The sequence below is a fragment of the Octopus bimaculoides genome, chromosome 26 (genome assembly GCF_046866305.1).
Source record: "Octopus bimaculoides isolate indiv1 chromosome 26, ASM4686630v1, whole genome shotgun sequence".
Lineage (NCBI taxonomy): Eukaryota > Metazoa > Mollusca > Cephalopoda > Octopoda > Octopodidae > Octopus > Octopus bimaculoides.
In genome coordinates, this window is record NC_142953.1 from 22313703 (window position 1) to 22338110 (window position 24408).

Consider the following 24408-nt stretch of genomic DNA (forward strand, 5'->3'; position numbering starts at 1 on the left):
ACATTTTTGTTTGGGCATTTCTCTTAATTTTTCCTCATTCTTTCTCCACCCTTGTACCATCTCAGTAACATCGAATGTCCTAGCAGCAGCACAATTGTTTAAACTCTTGGCTACTTCTATAACTTTCAATTTGAAACTAGCCTCATATTTTCTTCTTTTTGCTGATGGTTGCATATTGGTGTGGGTATAAAATAATTATAAATTTCACTTGACTTGACAGTTTGTGATTTTATACGAAGTATAGGTAAATGGTTATTAATACTCCAGGCTGACTGTAACTGTTTAGGGCATTTCAGTCATATGAACCACCATTATTGTATTGTTGTTAGCAGTTGTTATGATAGCGATAAAGTTTTGATAAAGAAGAATCAGGTTCCCTTTTAGGTGACGTGTGTATGAAAAAATCATGATATAGAAATGGATCTGTTATTTCGTTTATTTTAATTTCTAAGGATACAGTAAGTAAAAAACATTTGTAATAACATCATCTTCACATGACCAATATTTATAAATATACTTGTTGCTAAAGCTAACCTGTACACAGATTGTTTTGTAATTTAGCAGTTGTCTTATACTAAAGATATAAAATGAATTCATGAAATTCTCTACAAATTTTGACCTCATCTTATCTAAAGGTCGTCTTACACACGGAAATATATGGTGTATATACCCACACGGTATACACAGTATATATGCACACACACACACGAGGGGTGCTGAAAAGTTCCTGGCTTTAAGGGTGTCACAACAAAAGGACTAGTTGGAGGCCCAACCGTCTGAGTTCTTTCATAAGGCTTAGAAAAACTGAAAGACCACTGCAATAAGTGTGTGAATATGAGAGGGGAATATGTTGAGTAAAATCATAAATCATTTTGTATTTTCTTTTACCCAAACAAAGCCAGCACCCCACCCACCCATCTTGTATTATATAATATAATGTAATCTAATGTAATATAAAAGAGGCCATATTGTATTTAGCGCCTGGGAAACGTGGGTTGCTGAACAACACAAGAAGTCATTGTAAGCCAGATTAACTAAAATGACATTTACTACATCGTAATGGGTGGATTGTCGCTGTTTGATAATATTTGCTTTGTGTGCAGGCATGAAACTCTGTGATTAGAAGGTATATTTCGTAGTGCGTAGCCCTCTGGTAAAAGGGTTCAGTCCTAGTTTGTAACACGTCACATGGACAAATGGCTTCTGTCATCATCACAGTTGGTTCTTTGATGGTGTGTGAGTGGAATTTTTATAGTCAGATACCACAGATATGTGTGACATATAAGTATGTAATTGTATGTGTATATAAAATGTGTGTGTGTGTATGTGTAATAAAAATGGAATAAAAATAATGGCTTGAAGTTTTGGTACAAAGCCATTGGTTTGTGGGAGGGGTTATTGTTGATTATATCAACCCCAGTACTCAACTGGTACTTATTTTATTCCCCCCCCCCCCCCCCCCCCAGGATGAGAGGCAAAGTTAACCTCAGTGAGATTTGAACTCAGAATGTAGAGATAAATAAAATGCTGCTAAGCATTTTGCCTGGTAATTTTTAATAATAATAATAATAATGGTTTCAAATTTTGCCACAAGGGCAGCTATTTTGGGGGGAGGGGAGTGGATAAGCTGATTACATTGACCCCAGTGTTTTACTGGTACTTATTTTATCAACCCCGAAAGGATGAAAGGCAAAGTTGACCTCAGCAGAATTTGAACTCGGAACGTAGCCATGGGCGAAATACTGCTAAGCATTTCCTCCAGCATGCAAATGATTCTGCCAGCTCGATGCCTTGATAATAATAACAATAATAATAATAATAACAAGAGCTCCCAGAGAGCGCAAACTTCCACCAATGCAACACCAACGTCCTCTCAATGATTAACCAAAGATGATTTTTAAAATAAGAAAATCTGAAATAAACTCAATGGCTCTCACAAATGCGAATACTAAAAATGAACCTGATTGCTCTCAAAAATTAAGTAAAAAAACAGGAAAAATAATCCAAAACCCTTGTCCTGTACCGGATTGATCCCAAAATCTAATCAGTCTGTGCTAGTCATGAGGCCAAACATTCCTGAAAGTTTCATCTGAATTCATCCAGCGGTTCTTGAGATATCTTGTCCACGGACAAACAAACAAACACGATTGAAAACAATACCTCCACCTTCGCTAAGGCAGAGGTAACAATAATAATAATAATAATAATCTTTTCTACTAAAGGCACAAGGCCTGGAGTTTCGGGGGAGAGGACTTGTCAATTACATGAACCCCAGTGTCCAACTGGTACTTTATTTTATCAACTTCCAAATGATGAAAGGCAAAGTCAATCTTGGCGGAACTCCTAAGTACAGACGGACGAAATGCCACTCAGCATTTTGCCTGGCATGCTGACAAGGTCTGAAATTTGGGTTGGGGAGGAGACAGGTCGATTACATTTACCCCTCCCTCCCCCCAGTGTACAGCTGGTACTTTATTTTATTGACCTCAAGAGGATGAAAGACGAAGTCAACCACAGCTTAATTTGAACTCAGAACGTCAAGACAGATGGAGTGCCTCTGAGCATTTTGTCCGGCATGCTAACCATTCTGCCAGCTCGCAGTAAGAAACTTGCTTCCCGACCACATGGTTCTGGGTTCAGTCCCCACTGCATGGCACCTTGGAAAAGTGTCTTCTGCTATACCCTCAGAACGACCAAAGCCTTGTGAGTGGATTTTGTAGAGGGAAACTGAAAGAAGCCCATCATATATATGTGTGTGTGTGTATGTATGTATATATATATGTATATATGTTTTGTGTGTCTGTATTTGTCCCCTCCACCATCACTTGACAACTGGTGTTGGTGTATTTACTTCCTCATAACTTAGCAGTTTGACCAAAAGAGACCAATAAAATAATTACTAGGCTTAAGAAATAAGTTTTAGGGCCAGTTCATTCAACTAAAACCCTTCAAGGCAGTAGTACTCCAGCATGGCCACATTCAAATGACTGGAACAATAAAAAGAATACATATATATACATATATAGACACACACACATATATGAGGACAGCTGTGTGAAGAAATGTCACACCCTAACTGTGGAGGAAACCTGTGGAAGTGGTAGACCCAGGAAGACCTGGGATTAGGTGGTAAAGCATGACCTTCAAACATTGGGCATCACAGAAGCAATGACTAGTGAGCGAGACCTTTGGAGATATACCATGCTTGAGGAGATCCGGCGAGCAAAGTGAGATTGTAGTCATGGCCGATGCCAGTGTCACACAACTTGCCCGTTTAAAAAAAAGCACCCTTCAATCGTTGGGCAATGTGCTGTGCTTGTGAAGACCTGTTGAACCAAGTGAAATCATAGTCGTGGCTGACGACAGTGCTGCCTTACTGGCACGTAAAAAACACCATTTGAGCATGGTCGATGCCAGTCCTGCTTGACTGGCTCCCGTATCAGTGGCACGTAAAAAGCACCCACTACTCTCTCTGAGTGGTTGGCGTTAAGAAGGGCATCCAGCTGTAGAAACCTTGCCAGATCAGATTGGTAAAATCGAAATCAAATTCGATGACAGCACTGCATAACTGGCATCCGTGCTAGTGGAGCGCTAAGAGCACCATCCGAACGTGATCGTTGCCGGGGTCACTGACTGGCCCCCGTGCCGGTGGCACGTAAAAAGCACCATTCGAGTGTGATCATTACCAGCATCGCCTTACTGGCACTTGTGCCGGTGGTACGTGAAAAATAGCATTCGAGCGAGGGCGTTGCCAGTGCCGCTGGACTGGCTCCTGTGCAGGTGACACGTAAAAACACCATTTGAGCGTTGCCATTGCCAGTACTGCCTGACTAGCTCTCATGTCGGTGGCACGTGAAAGCACCCACCACACTCTCAGAGTGGTTGGCGTTAGGAAGGGCACCCAGCTGTAGAAACCTTGCCAGATCAGATTGTAGTCTGGTGCAGCCTCCCGACTTGCCAGTCCTCAGTCTAACCATCCAACCCATGCCAGCATGGAAAGCAGACGTTAAACAACGATGATAATGATACATATGTATACACACACACGCAGACATATGTCTGCTTATGTAAAATTTGTCTGCCTATCTGTTTACTTATGTCTGTCTTACTGAGGCATCTCCTCCATAAATATCGACCACCATCACCATGACAATCAGGCTGTATTGTCTCACATTTACGCAACACTTTGCCCAAATACCTTTCGACTCCCACCCCACCTCACCCCATCCACCCTTCTTAGATTACAGTTTTTCAGTCCTGACTTTCTTATTTTACCAGCTGTTCTGGATTTTGTCATTAAACACACATGCATGCACATGAAATCACACGCACACATTAATACATATATGTATACATACATATATATATATATACATATATATATATATATATATATATATATATATATATATATATATATATATATATATATATATATATATAGAGAGAGAGAGAGAGAGAGAGAGAGAGAGAGAGAGAGATACATAATACATACACACACACACACATATACACATACATTCACACGTATGGATACATACATATATATATATAGAAAGAGATACGTAATGCATACACAATACATGCATACACATATACATACATATATATGAGAGAGAGAGAGAGAGGTGGAGTAGATAGATAAATAGATATAAGCGTACCTTAATAATGCATTCACACACACACACACTCACTCAATATTTTATTGCTGTCATGTTATCAAAGTTAGTTTCAGTAATCCTGGGATTAGCAGAACCCTCTTTGGTGGAATTCAGGACACAGCATGTTTTACTTATTTCTATAATATTGATGATGATGATAATAATAGTAATAATAATAATGATAATAATAATGTTGTACATTGGTCCAAAGACCCAGCTATTTCTGAGGACAGGGGTTAGTGTTAATTCCTTGGATTAGCCTTTGTATATAAACTATTGTTGCCCATTTCGTTGTGGTGGTTTAACTCCACATGTGCCTTTTCCCACAAACCTATGAGCAAAAGTGTTCCAGGTATACTCATGCAACTCCTGGTGGGTTTTTTTTTTTAATTTAATTTTTTTTTTCTTTGTGTATATGTGTATATCTCTAACTTTGTTGTCTGATGCGTTTGTCCATCTTGGTCTGGTGTGATTTAGAGGAATTTGGTTCATATTTCTAGCAGAAATAGGATTTGTCCCCTCCCTTCAAAAGTTGCTAACCTGTTGGCATCCTGTTTGAGGGTATTGTTTTTATGGCATCCTGTTTGAGGGTATTGTTTTTATGAAGCCATGGGCCTTCAAAGATATTGAAGGCCCATGGCTAAGTGGTTGAGGTATTCGCCTCACAGTTGTAAAGTCGTGAGTTCAATACCCAACAGGGCATTGTATCCTTATTCAAGACACTTTATTCTGCATTGTTCCAGTTCACTCAACAGGCAAAAATTAATAGTATCTGTAGTTCAAAGGGCCAGCCTTGTCACACTCTGTGTCACACTGAATCTCCCTGAGAACTACGTTAAGGGTATGCATGTCTGTGGAGTACTCAGCCACTTGCATGTTAATTTCATGAGCAGGCAGTTTCGTTGACCAGATCAACTGGAACCCTCACTGTTGTAACCAGTGCATTATCTCGGTCACTTAAGCTCCATGGAAACTGAGCAATCAGCCTTATAAGTTGTAAGGCTCAAGAAAAAACAAGTTTTGAGTTCAAATACTTTGAAAACTGACTTTGCCATTCATTGTTCTGAGATTCATAAAATGGCTACCAAATTAATGCTTGAATCATTATCAAAGCCAGCTTATCTTAAAACTGAAAGCATAATGTTGGTAAAGAAATAAAATATGTTGTAGTTGATATTTTGACCACAAAGTGCCCTAATCGTATGGAAAGAGGTAAAGAGATAAGAATAAACAACATTTAAAAAGCAAACTTATACGTCGCACAAAGTTTAAATTATCTGAAGAGACACATCTCACTGTAGATGCTAAATTTTAATTTAACCCTGTGTGTAAAGAAGTGCAGATCTCTGTGGAGGGAACCTGCAGTAGAGGTAGACCCAGGAAGACATAGGTCGAGGTGGTGAAGCATGATCTTCGAACTTTGAGCCTCACTGAGGCAATGACTGGTGACCGAGACCTTTAGCGATGTGCTGTGCTTGAGAGGACTCATCAAGCTAAGTACACCCGTACTGGTGGCATGTAAAAAACACCTTTCAAGCATTGGGCCTCACAGAGGCAAAGTGGCTGAGTTCCTTTTGACTGTTGGGCCTCATGGAGGCAATGACCAAGACCATTGGCATTATGTCATGCTTGAGAAGAAAACCCATCAAGCCAAACAAAATCACAGTTGTGGCAGATAACAATGTCACGCAAATTGGCACCTGTGCAGGTGACATGTAAATGCACCCCGGTGTCACACAAAAATGACACCCATGCCATTGGCACGTAAAAACACCCATTACATTCTCGGAGTGGTTGGCATTAGGACGGGCATCCAGTGTACCAGCCCAGTCAAACCGTCCAACCCATGCCAGCATGGACAACAGACGTTAAAGGATGATGATGAATACTAACGGAGCCAAGCTCACCTAACCAGTTTGAACATAAAACAATTAGAATATTTGGACCCAGGATATGACTGGTATGAATTTTAAATATAACAAAGAATTTAGTAAAACAACTTAGTTATCATTCAGCTAGTGTTAGGAACATGAATTGTGACTAAGGTTTGGTGGAAGATTTTAATTCAAAACTTATGAAAACAAGACATTTGTACTACAGGGCCAGAGGCAGTTTCAGGTGGGTTGTTAATGAAAGGGTTAAGGATTGTTTCTCTACTATATATTTTAACCTTTTTGTTACAAATTCTCTTGAGATGCTCTATGTTTCTTTCAATTAATTTTAAATATAACAAAGAATTTAGTAAAATAACTTAGTTATCATTAAGCTAGTGTTAGGAACATAAATTGTGACTAAGGTTTGGTGGAAGAGTTTAATTCAAAACTTTAGAAAACGAGACATTTGTACTACAGAGCCAGAAGCGGTTTCAGCCAGGCTGGTAACGAAAGGGTTAAAAGCTAATGGGTTAAACAACAAGATGATGATGAGAATGATGATGATGGTAGTAGTGGTGGTGGTACTTATTTAAATATTTGATTGTAGTTCGTTTATTTCAAGCAGTTTATTATATTTATGTTTGTTGTTGTTGTTGTTGTAGCTTGCTGACCAAGAAGATTGTGCGGAAGCAATACTTACAGCACTCAAACAGAACCAGTTTGAATTCCGAGCAAAAGACTCTCCTTACCGACGTTATCATCAAGTTGTTGTTTGAATTCAATGTAGGAAAAGATGTAAGTTGGGGGTTTCATTGCTTTAGAGAAAGGGGGCAGGTTGTTGTTTGTCTTTGTTTTGTTTTTTTCTCTTCTTTTTGATACCATCCCATCTGTGACCACAGAATTTTAACGGAAAGTTTAAGTTTTAGATCAGACAGGAAGTGTGTACCATAAAACCTTGGTCTTATGGTACACACTTCCTGTCTGATATAAAACTTAAAACTTTCTGTAAACATTCCATGCTAATTTACGTTTGAAACACCCAGCTTTTCACTAAATTCTTTGTTGTTTTCAAACTAAACTGAAGCAATTTAGTGTATTTCAACAAAAATATGGTAAAAAAGGGTTAACCCCTTGCAGACAGGAAGTGGTGCTGACCACATTGAAACTCTGTGTGTGTGTGTGAGCAGTGCAATGTCTCGCTCTGTGTGGCATCATGTTCTCAAATCTGCTACACTAAGAAGAGTCTGTAAACACACTGTCAAATTCCTTGCATGTAAATTATGTAGTTACTGAACGGCCTAATACCAGGTACACAGCACAGACTGTCAGTACCAAATCTGTCTGCAAGGGGTTAAGGAGTCGGTTCTAGGTAAATTCCTCCACTGTATATTCCACCATGGTAAATTCCGCCTGCTAATAATCACTGTGGTCAGTTTCTCTAGACCATGGGTCAATACCTATGTTATTTAATCTGTCTATCTCTCAGATCTTAAGAAGAGAGAGAGTCTGAAGGTGAGATAGAAAATAATCTTTATAATCTACTTCAATTGAGATGGGATCACTTTAATGTCCTCCCATCGAGCAAGAATCTATGAAAAAGACTCCTCGCAAAATTTCAAAAATAATATAATTTGGGATAAAGAAAGAAAAGATTAAATTTCTGCACACATTTTATTATAACAATTGGATAAAAAATAATAGTGAGTATATTGTGAAACAGATTTAGGATAAAAAAAAAAGTTTAATTTATTTAAAAATAAAATTTTTTTAAGACAAATTGTGTGCAATACTTCTTAAAAATTGCAGAGGGTTTTCATTTTGATATCCCTGAAGTAGCTTCTTCAGTCGTGCATCAATTATTTGATGGTTTTTTTGTAGTTGAGTCTTCAGGTTGAACCTGTGCAACTTTTGTCTCGCTTAATCCTCCCTCAGATTTAAGGGCGGTGCATAGTTGCCACAAATTTGGATGTGTGAATGTTAGTGATGAGCGCTAACCATCGTGGAACCCTTCTAAATAATGATGATGATAAAAATTATGATAATGATAATGATAATTTCATCTATGGTGGAATTTTCCGTGGTGGAATTATTTACCACAGTGGAATTTACCAGTCAACCAAGGAGTCTAACTTAAAAACCTTTCATCAAAATTTCAATGTTCCAAATACCAATGACAAATATTTTTTACCAAATTCTTCATTATTTTCTTAATTAGTTGGAACCAAAGCTATGTATTTCAACAAAAATATGGTAACAAAAGGGTTAAAGTGATCTAAATTAGAACCTGCCATCAAAATTATGTTTATTTATGTTCCAAACACCAGCTAATAAGGACAAAATTATTTTACTGAATTGACACAGACGTGGCTGTGTGGTTAAGAAGCTTGCTTCCCAACCATGTGGCCTTGGGTTCAGTCTGACTCTACAGCACATTGGGCATGTGTTTTATAGTGCAGGTTTGGGCCCATCAAGGCATGTGAATGGATCTGGTAGACAGAAACCATATATATGTGTGTGTGTGTGTGTATATGTATGTATGTGTATGTATATATGTATGTATGCATGTGTGTGTGTATATGTATGTATGTGTATATATGTATGTGTGTATATATATATATGTATGTATGTGTGTGTATATATATGTGTATGTGTGTGTATATATATATGTGTGTGTGTGTATATATATATATATATATATATATGTGTATGTGTGTATATATATATATGTGTGTGTGTATATATATATGTGTATGTGTGTATATATATATATGTGTGTATGCATGTATATGTGTGTGGTATATATGTGTATATATATATATACATATATATATATATATATATATGTCTGTTATATGTATATATACATATCTATATACACACCCACATGATTGGGGTATATATATAGCTTGTGTGTGGCTGTATGCAATCATGTTTGTCTTAAAGACAAAAAATGTAATAAATGAAAATAAATTTATTTAATTAAAGCAATATGTTGATTTCTTTTTCTTTTATTTTTTTTCCTTTACTCTCTCCCCTTGCAGAAATCTGCAGATGAAGATGACAGAAACACTGAGATGAAAGACACAACATCATCAAAAGCATCAGAAACGACAGTCTTACCAGAGAACAAGAGCACGATGGAGATATCAGATAGCGCCAGAGAAAAATCAGGCAGTGGTGCCCAAAATGGAAGTGAGTTGCCAAAAGAAGCAGGGTCTGTTGATGATGATGATGATGATGATGATGATGATGATTGTGATGGTGATGGTAGTTGTGAGATTAATGGTGATGCTGCTAATTGTAAGGCTGGTGCCAAGGATGATCAAAATATTGGAACTGACCGAAAAAATGATGTCAGTTTGGAGAGTGATGCCAAAAGTGTTGATAATGTCAAAAGCAGTGAAGATAACTATGGTGATGTAAAAGATGAGGTAGATCTGGAGACTGATGCAGTCAAAGAAGATGAAAATGATGTTAGTGGTGGTGGGAGTGATGGGAATTTGCAGGATGCTGTGCATGGAAGTTCAAAAATGATGAGTAAGACAATTGGCATGAGTCATTCTCGAAGAAACATTCGAGTCATTGCCAAACCAACTCAGAAAGAATTGACATCTGTACAACAAAGTGGTAAGAAAAAATCATCTCTCATTGTTGCAGAAACCAGCATAGTTCTCCCAGATGCTGATGCTGACGTGTCTTGTAACGATGACAGAAATGATTTAAAGGTCTCTGAGGAAAAAGAATGCCAAATCTCATCGTCTCTGAAACCTTGTACAGAAGATAAATCAGGAAAATTGGTGATGGTTCCAAATTCAAAGAGATTGTCAGCATTTGAGGTTCTTCAGTCTGTTTTTGAAGACAGCAGTGATGCTGTCACCAGTTTGCACAGTGATGAGGATGTAGAACAAGAGACGGATGAGTCAGTTGTGAAAAATGTTTCACGTATCAGGAACACACCGTTCTCATTACTTTCCAGCGATAGCCAGGAAGTGACTGCGGAGAAGAATAATGTTATGAAGGAGATGGGCACACCAGTTCGTAGCCGCCCTTACAAAGCATCCCTTGAGTCAGGTAATGTTAGTTCCGATAGTGCTTTCACACCGCCAGCCAAGCTGAAGAAGCTAATACAGGTAAGTGATTCATCTGAGTCAAATAACAGTCCAATTAGAATTCGTCTGTTTCGGAACCGTATCATAAACAGTACCCTGGGAAATGTGAAGTCAAAGAAAGCCAAGAAAATCATCACCAGTGATTCCGATAGCAAAAGTCCATTCAAAGTGGAGAACATAGAGGAAAGTGATCCCGAAAGTCCAGTGTTGAATACTTCACGAATGAAATGGTCTTCCGGTCAAGCATTGAAAAGTGGACAGTCCAAGAATCAAGCAACAGCATGTGATAATAACAGAACACAGAAAACGGTGAAGCCATTCAAAATTTCTTTGTCTAAAAAGGAAATACTTAAAGACTCAGACTCTGATTCTGATTCCAGTTCTGATCTTAATAGAAAAACGATCAGAAGAAAAAGAAGAAAATTGTCCGATTCTCAAGATGAACAGCCACAACAATTAGTTTCTTCAGCATCATCGTCACATTCAGAATTCGAATCTGATGACCTGAAACTTTCGCAAATCAAACTGTTATATTCTCAGAATCAAAAACGGTCGAGCAGTTCAGACAGTGATGAGGATCTACTAATTAATTACGCAGCTGGTGGTGCCAAGCACCATCTTGCTTCCAAAGAATCAAGCAATAAATCTTGTGGTAAAAGTGGGCAAGGTGGTTGTGCCTTCACGTCCAAAGTAAAGATTATTCGTGAGAAAGGACTATACAGCTCTGACAGTGAAAACCCAGCATCCAGATCCTTGAATGCTGGAAAAGAAGGTGCTGATAATTCCATTTACACTATGCGCATTATTCGAGAGAATGTGCCTGTCAATTCTGAAAGTGATAACGCATTGCAAAATGATTTGCCTACTTGTGATACAGCAGCAACAACGATGACGACAAAAGGTGATGATAGGATGGATGATGACAAGCTTTCTCCAAAGGTGAGAAAACCTTTTGTTACCCCACTAACACACCCTTTTTTAACCCAATACAATGACAGCAAAGACAGCTTTTCCTTTGACTATGACAGCATATTGTTTGACTTCCATAAGGAGTTAGCAGAGTTACAGACCACAGAACAAAAGAAGAGTTATAAGACTCTTTACCGGAGTCAGCATTGTTATTTACAGGACTTTATGCCAGAAATGACATGTCTAACACCTAGTTCGATCCATGACGCACAGCTGCCGAAAAATTTTAAACCCTGGGATTGTCGAGTATTGAAGAGTCATTTAAGCAGAGACTCACTGTTTGAGACAAGTGACAGGGACGACTCTGACATGACGGTTCTGCCTCCTGTTGAGACCATACCTGCTCCTAGAATTGAAGATCGTAGTGTTTTGGCCCTTAGTGAGTTTCATGGCACTGGCTCTCGAGCTTTCCCTACTTACAACTCTGAGCTCTCTTCGGTATCACAAGGTACCGAGCAGTGGAGGCGATTTAATTGCAAAACCGACTCATTGGTTAAATATCTAGGGGTGAGGCAGCCAATCGTGAAATTAGTCCGTATACCATACTCTTCACTGGTTGTGTTAGTTTCGGAAAATTCCTCCCACTCAGGCCATTCAGTCGAGGCGCCATGTCACAGTGGATTGGTGAGTCTTATTATTCAGGCATGTTTCTGTGTTTATTTTGTTTTGTGGGTTTGTTTGCTTTTTTTTTTTTTTTAGTTTCAACCATTCCACCCCCACCCCCCCATTTTCGTTTACACAAAAAAAAGAAACCTTACCAAAAATTGTTGGGCAAAAGGAAAGCACAGAAATGGAATATTAAAATCAGGAGCAAGTTATATCTGAGAGATAATATCCAACCGTGCCGTTCTTTATTGTGCAGAAGTTAATTTGGCCCTGAATGCTTGACCATTTCAGGATGTTTTTTTATTTTCTTTAGTTCTTTCAACTAAAAGATTCCTAGACTGTAATTAACAATAAGCACAAAATTTATTATTTCTGGCTTATATGTGTGTGTGTTTTATCCCATATTTCATTTCAAGAATATTAAATGAATTTGTGTATATAATATATACATGTGTATACATTTGTGCAGTGTGTGTGTATATGTACATATATGTATATACCTATATATATGTACATACATATATATATATATATATATATATATATACACACACACACACACAGGTGTATATAGTTTATAGATCCAATATAGGTAGAATCAATAACAAAAGTACTCCTGCCAAATTAAAGTATCATAAAAGCATGAAACCATCAGTAGCCCTTTTGTAATTGTGTATTAAATTGATATATATATATATATATTAAAAGCACCCACTACACTCTTGGAGTGGTTGGCGTTAGGAAGAGCATCCAGCTGTAGAAACTTTGCCAGACCAGATTGAGCCTGGTGCAGCCTCTGGCTCACCAGTCTTCAGTCAAACCGTCCAACCCATGTCAGCATGGAAATGGATGTTAAACGATGATATATATATATATATATATATATATATATATATATCACATGTGTTCCTACATGTGTGTATTCAAGTGAGTGGACAAATCAGAGTGGCACTCAACACATTTGGTAGGAATGACTTGTATATTTAAATAACAGTTTGACTCAGCTTCACATGACATAAAGTTTCCTGGGTGTGTAGGACGAACCCATCTCATCAGGCATTTAGAGAAGAGTAACAGGATTTGAGACAAATTCAAGATAGCTTCTCAATGTTAGTCCTTGATGGTCAGCTCATGTCCATATAGTGTTAATGCTGTAGAAGCAACATAAGCTGTTTACCATATTCTTCAGCCCACATGCTCAGATAGGATGTTGGCAAGGGGCTGGCATTGCTATGGCAACGTGCTGTATCAACCGTATGAGCTCATTGCATTTGAGATCCCATCTGATAGTGCGGAGTGTTATTGTGATTTAATAGGGGAGATAGGATAAAGGATAAAGGTCCTTCCTGAGTCATATGAAAGGATTATAGGGTTGGTTTTCAGGTTTCTCTGGTGCATATATTCCCTTCTGAATGGGATGCTGGTCTGTCGCAACCTTGTTTTTGCCAGCTGAGTGGACTGGAGTAACGTGAAATAAAGTGTCTTGCTCAAAGTCATAACTCATCACCCAGACCAGAAATTGAAACCACGATCTTACGATCATGAATCCAACACCCTAACCACTAAGCCATCCACCAGTCTATTTCTGTATGGTGAATCCACATTAATCTCTAAGGTATATACGGCCAGTTTCTCTGCTGTGTATATTTCCCTCCTGGACAGGACTCCAGTCCCTCGCAGGATTACTCACTATTGCCAGCTGAGTGGACTGGAGCAACGTGAAATGAAGTGTCTTGCTCAAGAACACAATGCGTTGCTCAGTCCAGGAATTGAAACCACAATCTTAGAATCATTAGTCCAACAGCCTAACCACTAAGCTATGCATCTCCCCCAGCCTCTTTCTGTATGGTCAGTCCTCATTACTCTTGTAAGGAACATAGAGTTGGTTTCCTAGTTTCTCTGGAGGGGATGCCACTTCGGGACAGGATTAATCATGTTGACAAGCTGAGTGCACTGGAACAACATGAAATGAAGTGTCTTGCTCAAGAACACAATGCATCACTCAGTCCAGGAATTGAAACCGCAATCTTACAATCATATCTCCGACACCCCTAACCATTAAACCATCCGCCTCCACCAATCTATTTCTGTATGGTGAAGCCATAAGGAGCGTACGGTCAGTTTCTCTGGGGTATATATTCCTCCCTAGACAGGACACCAGTCTGTTGTAAAGTTACTCGTTTTTGCCATCCAAGTGGACTGGGGCAGTGTGAAATGAAGTGTCTTGCTCAAGGACAGTGTGCACAGCCATAAAAGTCAAAACTGCTTCTGCTTGTCTCTTTTTCTTTTGTGTTTTCTTTCTTTTGCTTTCCAACTGAACTCAATTTTGATGTCAGCTTTCATTGTTGCTGTTGCTGTTGTACTGTTTATTATAATAATAATAATAATAATAATAATATTGATAATAATAATAATATTGATAATACTGGTTTCCAATTTGGACTCAAGGCCAGCAATTTTGGGTGAGGAGGTAAGTTGATCACATTGACCCAGTACTCCACTGGTACTTATTTTATTGCCCCCATCCCTCCCAAAGGATGAAAGGCAAAGTCGACCCTGGTGGAATTAGAACTCAGAACATTAAAGACAGATGAAATACCACTAAGCATAATAATAATAATAATAATAATAATAAAGGTTTGAAATTTTGGCATGAGGCCTGCAATTTATTAGGTAAGGTGAGCTACTAGTCAATGACATTGACCCCTGTCGTTAATTGGTACTTTATTTTATCGCCCCCCCCCCCCCCCCCCCCCCAAAAAAAGGACGACTGGCAAAGTCAACCTCGCCCGGATTTAATGTCAGAATGTAAAGAACGGTAATAAATAGTGCGGAGCATTTTTCTTCCAATGCCCTACCAACTCTGCTACCCCTTCATAGGTACAAGGCCAGCAGATTTGAGGGGAGGGGGAGGGGAGGGGATGGTCAACTACATCGACCCCAGTACTTGACCTGTACTTTATTTTATTTTATCAACTCTGAAAGGACGAAAAGCAAAGTTAGCCTGAGCAGGATTTGAACTCTTAACGTAAAGATCTTGAACAGCATAAAGCATTTTTTCTGGCACTCTAACGATTCTGCCAGCTTGGGGAAAGTTGATTCCATTGACTCCCCAGTACTTGGTTGGTGCTGGCACAGGTGCCACAACGAAAGCACTGGCACTAGTGCCACATAAGCACTGGTGATGGTGCCACATAAGAAGCACTGGTGAGGGTGCCACATAAGAAGCACTGGTGTTTATGCCATGTAAAAAGTGCCCAGTCCATTCTGTAAAGTGGTTGATGTTAGGAAGGGCATCCAGCTGTAGAGACCATGCCAAAACGGACGACTTGAGCCTGGTGCAGCTCTCCAGTCTTGCCAGTCCTCAGTCAAACCATCCAACCCATACCAGCAAGGTAAAACTAACATTAAATGATAATGATGAAGATGAAAGGAATACTGGTACTTTATTTGTGTCTTCTACTGTAGCCTTGGACTGACCAAAGCCTTGTGAGTGGATTTGGTAGATAGAAACTGAAAGACGCCTGTCATATATATATATATATATATATATATATATATATATATATATATATATAATTATATATATATATATATAATTATGTGTGTGTGTGTTTATCCCCCACCACTACTTGACAGCTGGTATTGGTGTGTTTACATCCCTGTAACTTAGGGGTTCGGCAAAAGTGACTGATAGAATAAGTACTAGGCCTAAAAAAAATTTGTTTATTAAGTTCTGGGGTCGATTTGTTCAACTAAAACCCTTGAAAGCGGTGCCCCAGCATGGCCACAGTCAAATGACTGAAACAAACAAAAGATAGAATATATATACATGCATATATATATGTGTGTGTGTGTGTGTGTGTGTATATGTATGTATGTATATATACTTGGAAATAGATGCATGGCGTTGAATTAAATAATAAATAATATATAGTATATCTATATTAACATCTATATATGGGTACAGGACATCACTAACGGTTCAAACAACATGAAATACGTAAACAAACAAGTTCATTATGTAAACGAGAAAAAAAATGGGGAACAGGACAAGTAAACACAGAGGAAGGACCCTTCATCAGTTGTCGGCTGTCTATCTACTCCTCATTTTGGGAGCCAACAACTGAAGAAGGGTCCTTTCTCTGTGTTTACCTATTTAACTTGTTTGTTTACATATTTCATAAAGTGATAGTATGTTGTCAACTTAATGTGACAGTCCCTTGAAAGGGAAGAATGCTACTGTTATTTAGCTCTTGGAAAAGCCATTTCCTGTTGGACTTGACAGATTTTCTGTGTCCTTATGTTTTCAAGTTGACATAGTAAATGTGTAAAGTCCAACAGGAAACAGCATTTCCTAGGGCTAAATAACAGTAGCATTCTTCCCTTTCATGGGACTGTCACATTAAGTTGACAACATACTATCACTTTATCGGGCTGCTACTGCATAAATCTCTCTGAGAGATTTAGATATGTATTAGTTCTGTTTACATATTTCATGTTGTTTGAACCATTGGTGACGTCCTGTACCCATATATGCATGTACATATATATACACACACACACACACATACATATATATACAAACATATATACACACACACACACACACACACACAAATATATATATATATATATATATATATATATATATATATATGTATATGTAAATAGACATCCTTTTAAAATTTATTTAGATCTGAAATGATACGTTCAAATTATTTATTAATTGTTATAATGTGAATATTTAATATTTAGTAGACATTCCCTTTGCATTTTTCAATGCAAGGACCCTATTAGGCATGTTAATGATCAGATGATGAATATTCCCTTGAGGAATTTCTTGCCAAGTTTCATGCAGTAATCTCAAAGATCTGGCTTTGAAGATGCTTTCTTGTTCTTTTTATGAAGTGTCCTGTCCATTATGTCCCAGAGGTGTTCAATAAGGTTCATATCTGGTGACTGGCTAGGCCATGGAAGTTTTTTAATGCCATTCTTTTCCAACCAATCTTGGGTAATTTTAGCCATGTGGCAAGGAGCCCCATCTTCCATAAATAAAGAGTTTTCTTTAATCATTTCACCACTGGCGAAGATTGGAGGGAGTCCTTTCTGCAATATGGACATATATTTATCTGAGTTTATGTTTCCCTCACACTCCACTAGCTCTGATTGAGCATTGCTCCAAATTGCTCCCCAGAGCATCACAGAATAGCTGCCATGTTGCATTGTTGGCTGCAGTCTTTACAGATCAAATTCTTGATCACAGAGTCTCCAGACCCACACTCAGCAACTGTCAGAAAATACGGCAAATCTGGACTCATCAGAGAATATCACAGTATCCCAAAATGCTAGTGGCCTCTCCACCATCTGACTGACCCAATCTTTTCTCTGCTCGATATAGGCTGGTCAAAGAAGTGGCTTCCTTCTTGCTTCTCCGCCATGGTAACCAAGTTTGTGGAGATACCTGACAGCTGTTCTGCTGTCAGAGGCCCTGCAAGGAGGATTATCCTCCACACTTCTCTTAACAAAGGGTCCTGTCAGAGGCCCTGCAACGAGGATTATCCTCCACACTTCTCTTAACAAAGGGTCCTGTCAGAGGCCCTGCAACGAGGATTATCCTCCACACTTCTCTTAACAAAGGGTCCTGTCAGAGGCCCTGCAACGAGGATTATCCTCCACACTTCTCTTAACAAAGGGTCCTGTCAGAGGCCCTGCAACGAGGATTATCCTCCACACTTCTCTTAACAAAGGGTCCTGTCAGAGGCCCTGCAACGAGGATTATCCTCCACACTTCTCTTAACAAAGGGTCCTGTCAGAGGCCCTGCAACGAGGATTATCCTCCACACTTCTCTTAACAAAGGGTCCTGTCAGAGGCCCTGCAACGAGGATTATCCTCCACACTTCTCTTAACAAAGGGTCCTGTCAGAGGCCCTGCAACGAGGATTATCCTCCACACTTCTCTTAACAAAGGGTCCTGTCAGAGGCCCTGCAACGAGGATTATCCTCCACACTTCTCTTAACAAAGGGTCCTGTCAGAGGCCCTGCAACGAGGATTATCCTCCACACTTCTCTTAACAAAGGGTCCTGTCAGAGGCCCTGCAACGAGGATTATCCTCAACACTTCTCTTAACAAAGGGTCCTGTCAGAGGGCCCTGGTTGAGGTGATGTGGACTCCTTCTCCTCTTTGGTGAATTGCACAATCACTCTATTAACTGTGGAAAGCGGGATCCCAAGGTTTTCTGCGATTTTACGCTAAGTCCACTGTCAGGTTGACCCACAATACGGCCTCTTTGAAATTCAGACAGTTCCAAGGATTCTTTTGTATGTGGCATGATTAAACAGTCACGTATAGAAAATGTCAATTAATAAAAAAAATAATAAAAAACCATTACAAGTTAGAATAAACACAAAACAATGTTTTATAAGGTATGCGTGTGTATATATGTATCTGTGTATATATGCGTTTGGTGTGTAAACATGCTGTCAAGTTTGTTTTGCATTGAAAACTCAAGTGGATGAGATCATGCAGAACCAACCAAGAAATTAAAATTTCCATATATATATATATATATATTTTGTTAGTGTTTGTGGGTGTGTTTCTTGGAATAAAAACAAGTGAAAATGTGACTATTTCTGTTAGTTCCACCTCTCCTTGTTTATTGTCACATTCCATAGTCCTAGAGAGAGAGAGAGACACTTGTAATAAACTGCCATTCTAGACCGCACCTTTCGCAGTAGGAGGTCTGGTGACACACATTTAGCTAACGTGGGTGTGGACATGTCTGTGTGGTAAGAAGTTTGCTTCTGAACCACATGGTTTCGGGTTCAGTCTCACTGCATGGCACCGCAAGCAAGTGACTTTCTACCATAGCCCTAGCCTGTTCAAACCCTTGTGGGTGGATTTGGTAGATAGAAACTTAAAGAAGCCCATTGTGTATGTGTATATATATATGTGTGTGTGTGTGTGTGTATATATATATATATATATATATATCATAAATATAAGGGATTAGCAATTGAGTTGCTTCTCCAACATACTGAAAATTTAGAAATAGCAGTCAAAGAACTACTGATTCCAAACTACAAATTTTTCTCTAAAACGGATGGCGATATTTATGGCACACATAGAACAAAAAACCGGAGGGAAAAGCACAAACAAAACAAGCCTTTAGTTAATTGGGTACGAATCGTTTCATGGTTAAGTGAATGAAAATTTCACTATTCCAATCTTCAGCCCAAATATTCTGATAAATTTGAAAGTGTCTCTAAAAAAATTCACGGTAATCCTCGGCCACGCGACACCAAAAATCAACGATAAGAAAGGCACTTACGAATTCATCGGCTAGCGAGTTCAGGCACCCCACCCCAAAGAAATCCATTCCATGTGCGCCACAAATAGTCCCGTATGAAAATAAGTCCCGTGTGGAGGGATTACGGTTTAACCATCTAACTTAGAGATATCAAATGTGTGCCATAAATATCGCCATCCGTTTTAGAGAAAAATTTGTAGTTTGGAATCAGTAGTTCTTTGACTGCTATTTCTAAATTTTCAGTATGTTGGAGAAGCAACTCAATTGCTAATCCCTTATATTTATGATGATAAATGGTCTTACCGATAAAGGTTTTTTCATACTGAACTACTTGGCAAAATTGTTAATTATTAATTCTATTATTAATTGACGATTCCCTGCCCTCATTTCTTGTATGTATATATATATACATACATCAACATCAAAATCATTCTAATTTCATTTAATGCAATCTTTTGTGTCATTCGCATCCCTTCTACAAGACAGGGTGGGGGATGATCCAAAAGTTCCTGATTTGGGGTAAAGGAAAACACAGGAGGGTTAGTTAATTATGATTTTATTTTCAACATATTCCCCTCTCAGATTCACACACCCTATTGTAGCAGTCCTTCAGTTTTTCTAAGCCCTGTAAAAGAACCCGGATGGTTGGGCCACCACCCAGGCCTTTTATGATACCCTTAAAGCCAAGAACTTTCCAGTGCCCCCTTGTGTACACATATATATATATATATATATATATATATATATATATATATTACACATATATACACACACACACGAGGGGGTGCTGAAAAGTTCCTGGCTTTGGGTAAAAGAAAATACAGGAGAATCGGTTAATTATGATTTTATTCAACATGTTCCTCTTCCAGATTCACGCAGTTACTGCAGTGGTCCTTCAGTTTTTCTAAGCCCTGTAAAAGAACCCGGAAGGTTGGGCCACCAACCAGGCCTTTTATTATACCCTTAAAGCCAGGAACTTTTCAGCATCCCCTCGTACAGGATTATTAATCTTATTGTGATTTATTTCTCTCAAAACAGTTACTTATTCTTTTTTAGAGCTTTAACTGTTTAATCTTTTAATTCTTTGATGTATTTTAAATTTTTGAAATGGTAGACAATGGTGTTTCTTATTTTCTTTTATGATATTTTTATAGTCTATTTCTTTTCTATCTTTTTGATTAAAACGGTCACTTTTTTTTTGTAAAAAGAATTTTTTTTTCCAAGCATTGTGTTGTGCATAATTATTTGTAACTTCTCTAATAATTGATATCAAAAAGGCCTCAACAGCCTAGCTGGAGCATTTAATCCTTTCAATATCAACCTACCTGACACTGACCCTGGTTCTGTGATACAAATTCCTGGTTTTAAAGCGTTCTAAATTTAAACTTTCCTTAAAAAAAAAAAAAGTTTAGAAAGGTATAACAATGCACTATAGAACAAAAAATGGACTATATACCTGTTGTAACTTGGTAAACTGTAGTCCGATGATATTTCGGAATTAGAATTCCTTCTCCAGATCTTATTTGCTGGAGTCTCTGCTATAGTTTACCAAGTTACAACTGGTATATAGTGCATTGTTATACCTTCCTAAACTTTTTATTCTTTACAAACAATACACAATGCTTCAAGCAAACTACAATACTCTCCTATTTCCTTAAAAACTTCATCTTGTGTTCCAAACACCAGATTAATGATAACAAAAAATAATTTTACTAAATTCTTTCTTGTTTTCATAATTAATTTAAACAAAGTGTATTTCAACAGAAATATGGTAACAAAAGGGTTAAAGTGATCTAAATTAAAACCTTCCATCAAAATTTCATGTTTATTTATGTCCCAAACACCCAGATTAATAATGACAAAGTTATTTTGACTGAATTTTTCACTATTTTCAAAATTAAGGGTTTAAGTGATCCAAATTTAAGCCTGACACCAAAATTCCATTTTAATTTATATCAAATACTAGCTTAATAATCATCATCATTTAATATCCACTTTCCATGCTGGCATAGGTTGGACGGTTTGACTGAGGACTGGCAAGCCAGGAGGCTGCACCAGGCTCCAATCTGATCTGGTAAGGTTTCTACAGCTGGATGCCCTTCCTAACATCAACCACTCTGAGAGTGTAGTGGGTGCTTTTTACATGCTACAGGCATAGGAACCAATCAGGTGGCACTGGCATTGGCCACAATTTCGTTTGACTCAACAAAGTTACTTTATTAAATTCTTTATTATTATAAAAATTAAATGAAACAAAACTGTGTTTTCCAACTGAAATATGGTGCCAAAAGGGTTAAACCCAAATTTTAATTTAAGATGCTAAAGTGTAGCCTGATGATGATTCCAGTTTGGCTGTTTATGGTTCTATACTTTTGATCAATGAAAGAGATTTGTGATTAGTCTAATTACAGACATAAGAGTCAGGGTTACTTGTAGCATAAACCAATGAACCAGAGTCATAGTTAGAATCATAGATATTGTGTGTTGACTCCATTGCTCTGCTTAAATTTAGAGTCAAAGGTATCATGTACAGACTCCACAGCTCTGCTCAGACATGGCCTTCAATAGTTTGAGGCCTGAATGTTACCCTGTGAATACCAAAATCTTCCTGAAACCAGTGAGAGATCTTCCATAGTAGAGGTTCTCGATCAGGGCCCATATAAGATTTTGTTGTTAAAAATTGTGTGCAGTAAAATTTTTTTTATACAATCTTTAATAAATAATTATAAAATAAGCACCATTCAAGGATGGCTGATGTCAGTGCTGGTGGCATGTGAAAAGCACCATTTAAGCGTGGTTGATGCCAGTGCCACCTGGCTGGCCCCCATGCCGGTGGCGCATATAAAGCATCCACTACACTCTCGGAATTGTTGGCGTTAGGAAAGGCATCCAGCTGTAGAAACCTTACCAGATCAGATTGGAGCCTGGTGCAAACTCCCGGCTTGCCAGTCCTCAGTCAAACCATCCAACCCATGCCAGCATGGAAAGCGGACATCAAACAATGACAATAATGATAATATTTAATTATAAAAATAAAATAGGATTTTTCAAACATTGAATGGCGATGAGGGTCCATTGGCATAAAATAGACATCAAAGGGTTCCCTAGGTCAAAAATGGTTGGAAACCATTGCTCTGTAGGGATCACTGAAGCTGCTTCAAAGAGAAGCCAGATCGCCGTTGACGCTTTAGCATTCACCTCACATCATTTAAAATTAATTCTGGATTATCTCATAGCTTTGAAATTTCAATGATGTGATTGTTTATTTATTAGAAACGACATTGTAGGATAGGTGTGAAAGGCCAGATCTGACCAGTTTGAATATAAGACAAGCAGAATATTTGCACCCTGGATACAACTAGTTTAAATGCTAAACTGTTAAACCATATCTTACCATCTTAAAGAACGCCACATAACACACTGTAGTTTTAGTTGCATTGCCTGTAGAACATAAAGAGGGGATAGCCATGGTTGGGATGCCTTTTGATATTCATTTCACAAGCATTTTCTTTTATTATTGTTTATGTAATATTTTTTGTCTGCCATTTTGGTGGAGAAGTTAACGTATTTCAATCCATTTTTCTGTGAGGAAGTCTGCAGGTTTTTTTTTTTTTTTTTGCCTTTATCATGAAACTGGAGTAATTCCTCTGTTTTGCAAACCGTTTTCTTTTGTGGAGAATAACTACAAATGTATTTTGCTGTCTTTTAATCCTCTCCATCTCATGACCACCATCGATAACAAAAAAAAAATCAAAAAACACGAAACTAAAACAAACTCACCTGGTATGTGTATGTATATATATGTGTGTATATATATATATATATATATACAAAAGGCATCAGCTGAAGTAAAGGACAGTGACGAAGGTGATTCCAAGAATGGATGTAATGGGCAAGAGGAAGAGGACACAGACTCGGACACTTCATCGTTGTCGTCATCACTGTCATCATCATCAAATATGTCATGCACCAAGAAAAACACCAGTACAAAGGTGAGTGTCAGGTTTATTCAGCCACCATCTACCCTTCCCCCACACAAAACATACACAAACATATTACACACACACAAGTATATTATACACCCCACACACACTCTTCTGGAAGCTGAAGCTTCACAAATTCTTAGTGCAAGTTTTTTTGTTGCCAATCTTGAGATGTTTCACAATATCACTAACTCAAAGCTCAGAGGAACAGTTTTAAAACCTAAAGCTTCTACTAAATATACCATATCTACAATGTATTAGTTTGTTTCAAATCTTGTTTTTAATATGTGCACAATTGTGTATGTGTCTATATGTCTCTATGTATGTATCTATCTATCTACCTGTCTGTCTGTCTGTCTATCTATCTACATGTCTCTCTCTCTATATATATATCTACCTATTTGTCTGTCCACCTATCTGTCTATCTATCTACGTACCTGTCTATCCATTTATCTGTCTATCTATCTATCTCTGTCTATCTACCTGTCTGTCTGTCTATCTATCTCTACCTATCTGTCTGTCTATCTATCTATCTCTGTCTATCCATTTATCTGTCTATCTATCTACCCATCTGTCTATCTGTCTGTCTATATATTTGTCTGTCTATATATTTGTCTGTCTATATATGTCTGTCTAACTACCTATTTATCTATGTACTGACCTCCCTATCTGTCTGTCCGTTCATCCAGCTCATCAGTGTTTCAACGTCCCCCCCTTTTCCCCCAGTTTTCCTTGGATCAGCCAGAATTCATTGAAGCAGATTTTTTATGAATGTATTATTCTTCCATGTGTGGATGACAAGACAGACTGAGAAGTTGTAAAGTTTACTTTTTAATATTAATTTCTTTGTTTTATTTCTTCTTTCTTTGTTGTGTTTCCGCCATTGGACTGTGGCC

The 24408-nt window shown here is 38.1% G+C and overlaps 1 protein-coding gene across 4 annotated transcripts in view; it reads left to right on the plus strand.

Annotated features, from left to right (window-relative positions):
• The window catches only part of LOC106871365 (uncharacterized), a 50685-nt gene that overhangs the window by 19214 nt on the left and 7063 nt on the right, over positions 1-24408 (plus strand). Inside the window, exons 2-4 of one of the 4 annotated variants that reach the window (XM_089342902.1) lie at positions 7198-7330; positions 9577-12237; positions 23366-23521. In XM_089342902.1, the coding sequence (XP_089199028.1) occupies positions 7198-7330; positions 9577-12237; positions 23366-23521 (2950 nt within the window). The remainder of the gene's footprint in view (positions 1-7197; positions 7331-9576; positions 12238-23365; positions 23522-24408) is intronic. The other 3 variants (XM_014917774.3, XM_089342903.1, XM_089342904.1) reach the window with 3 other exon arrangements.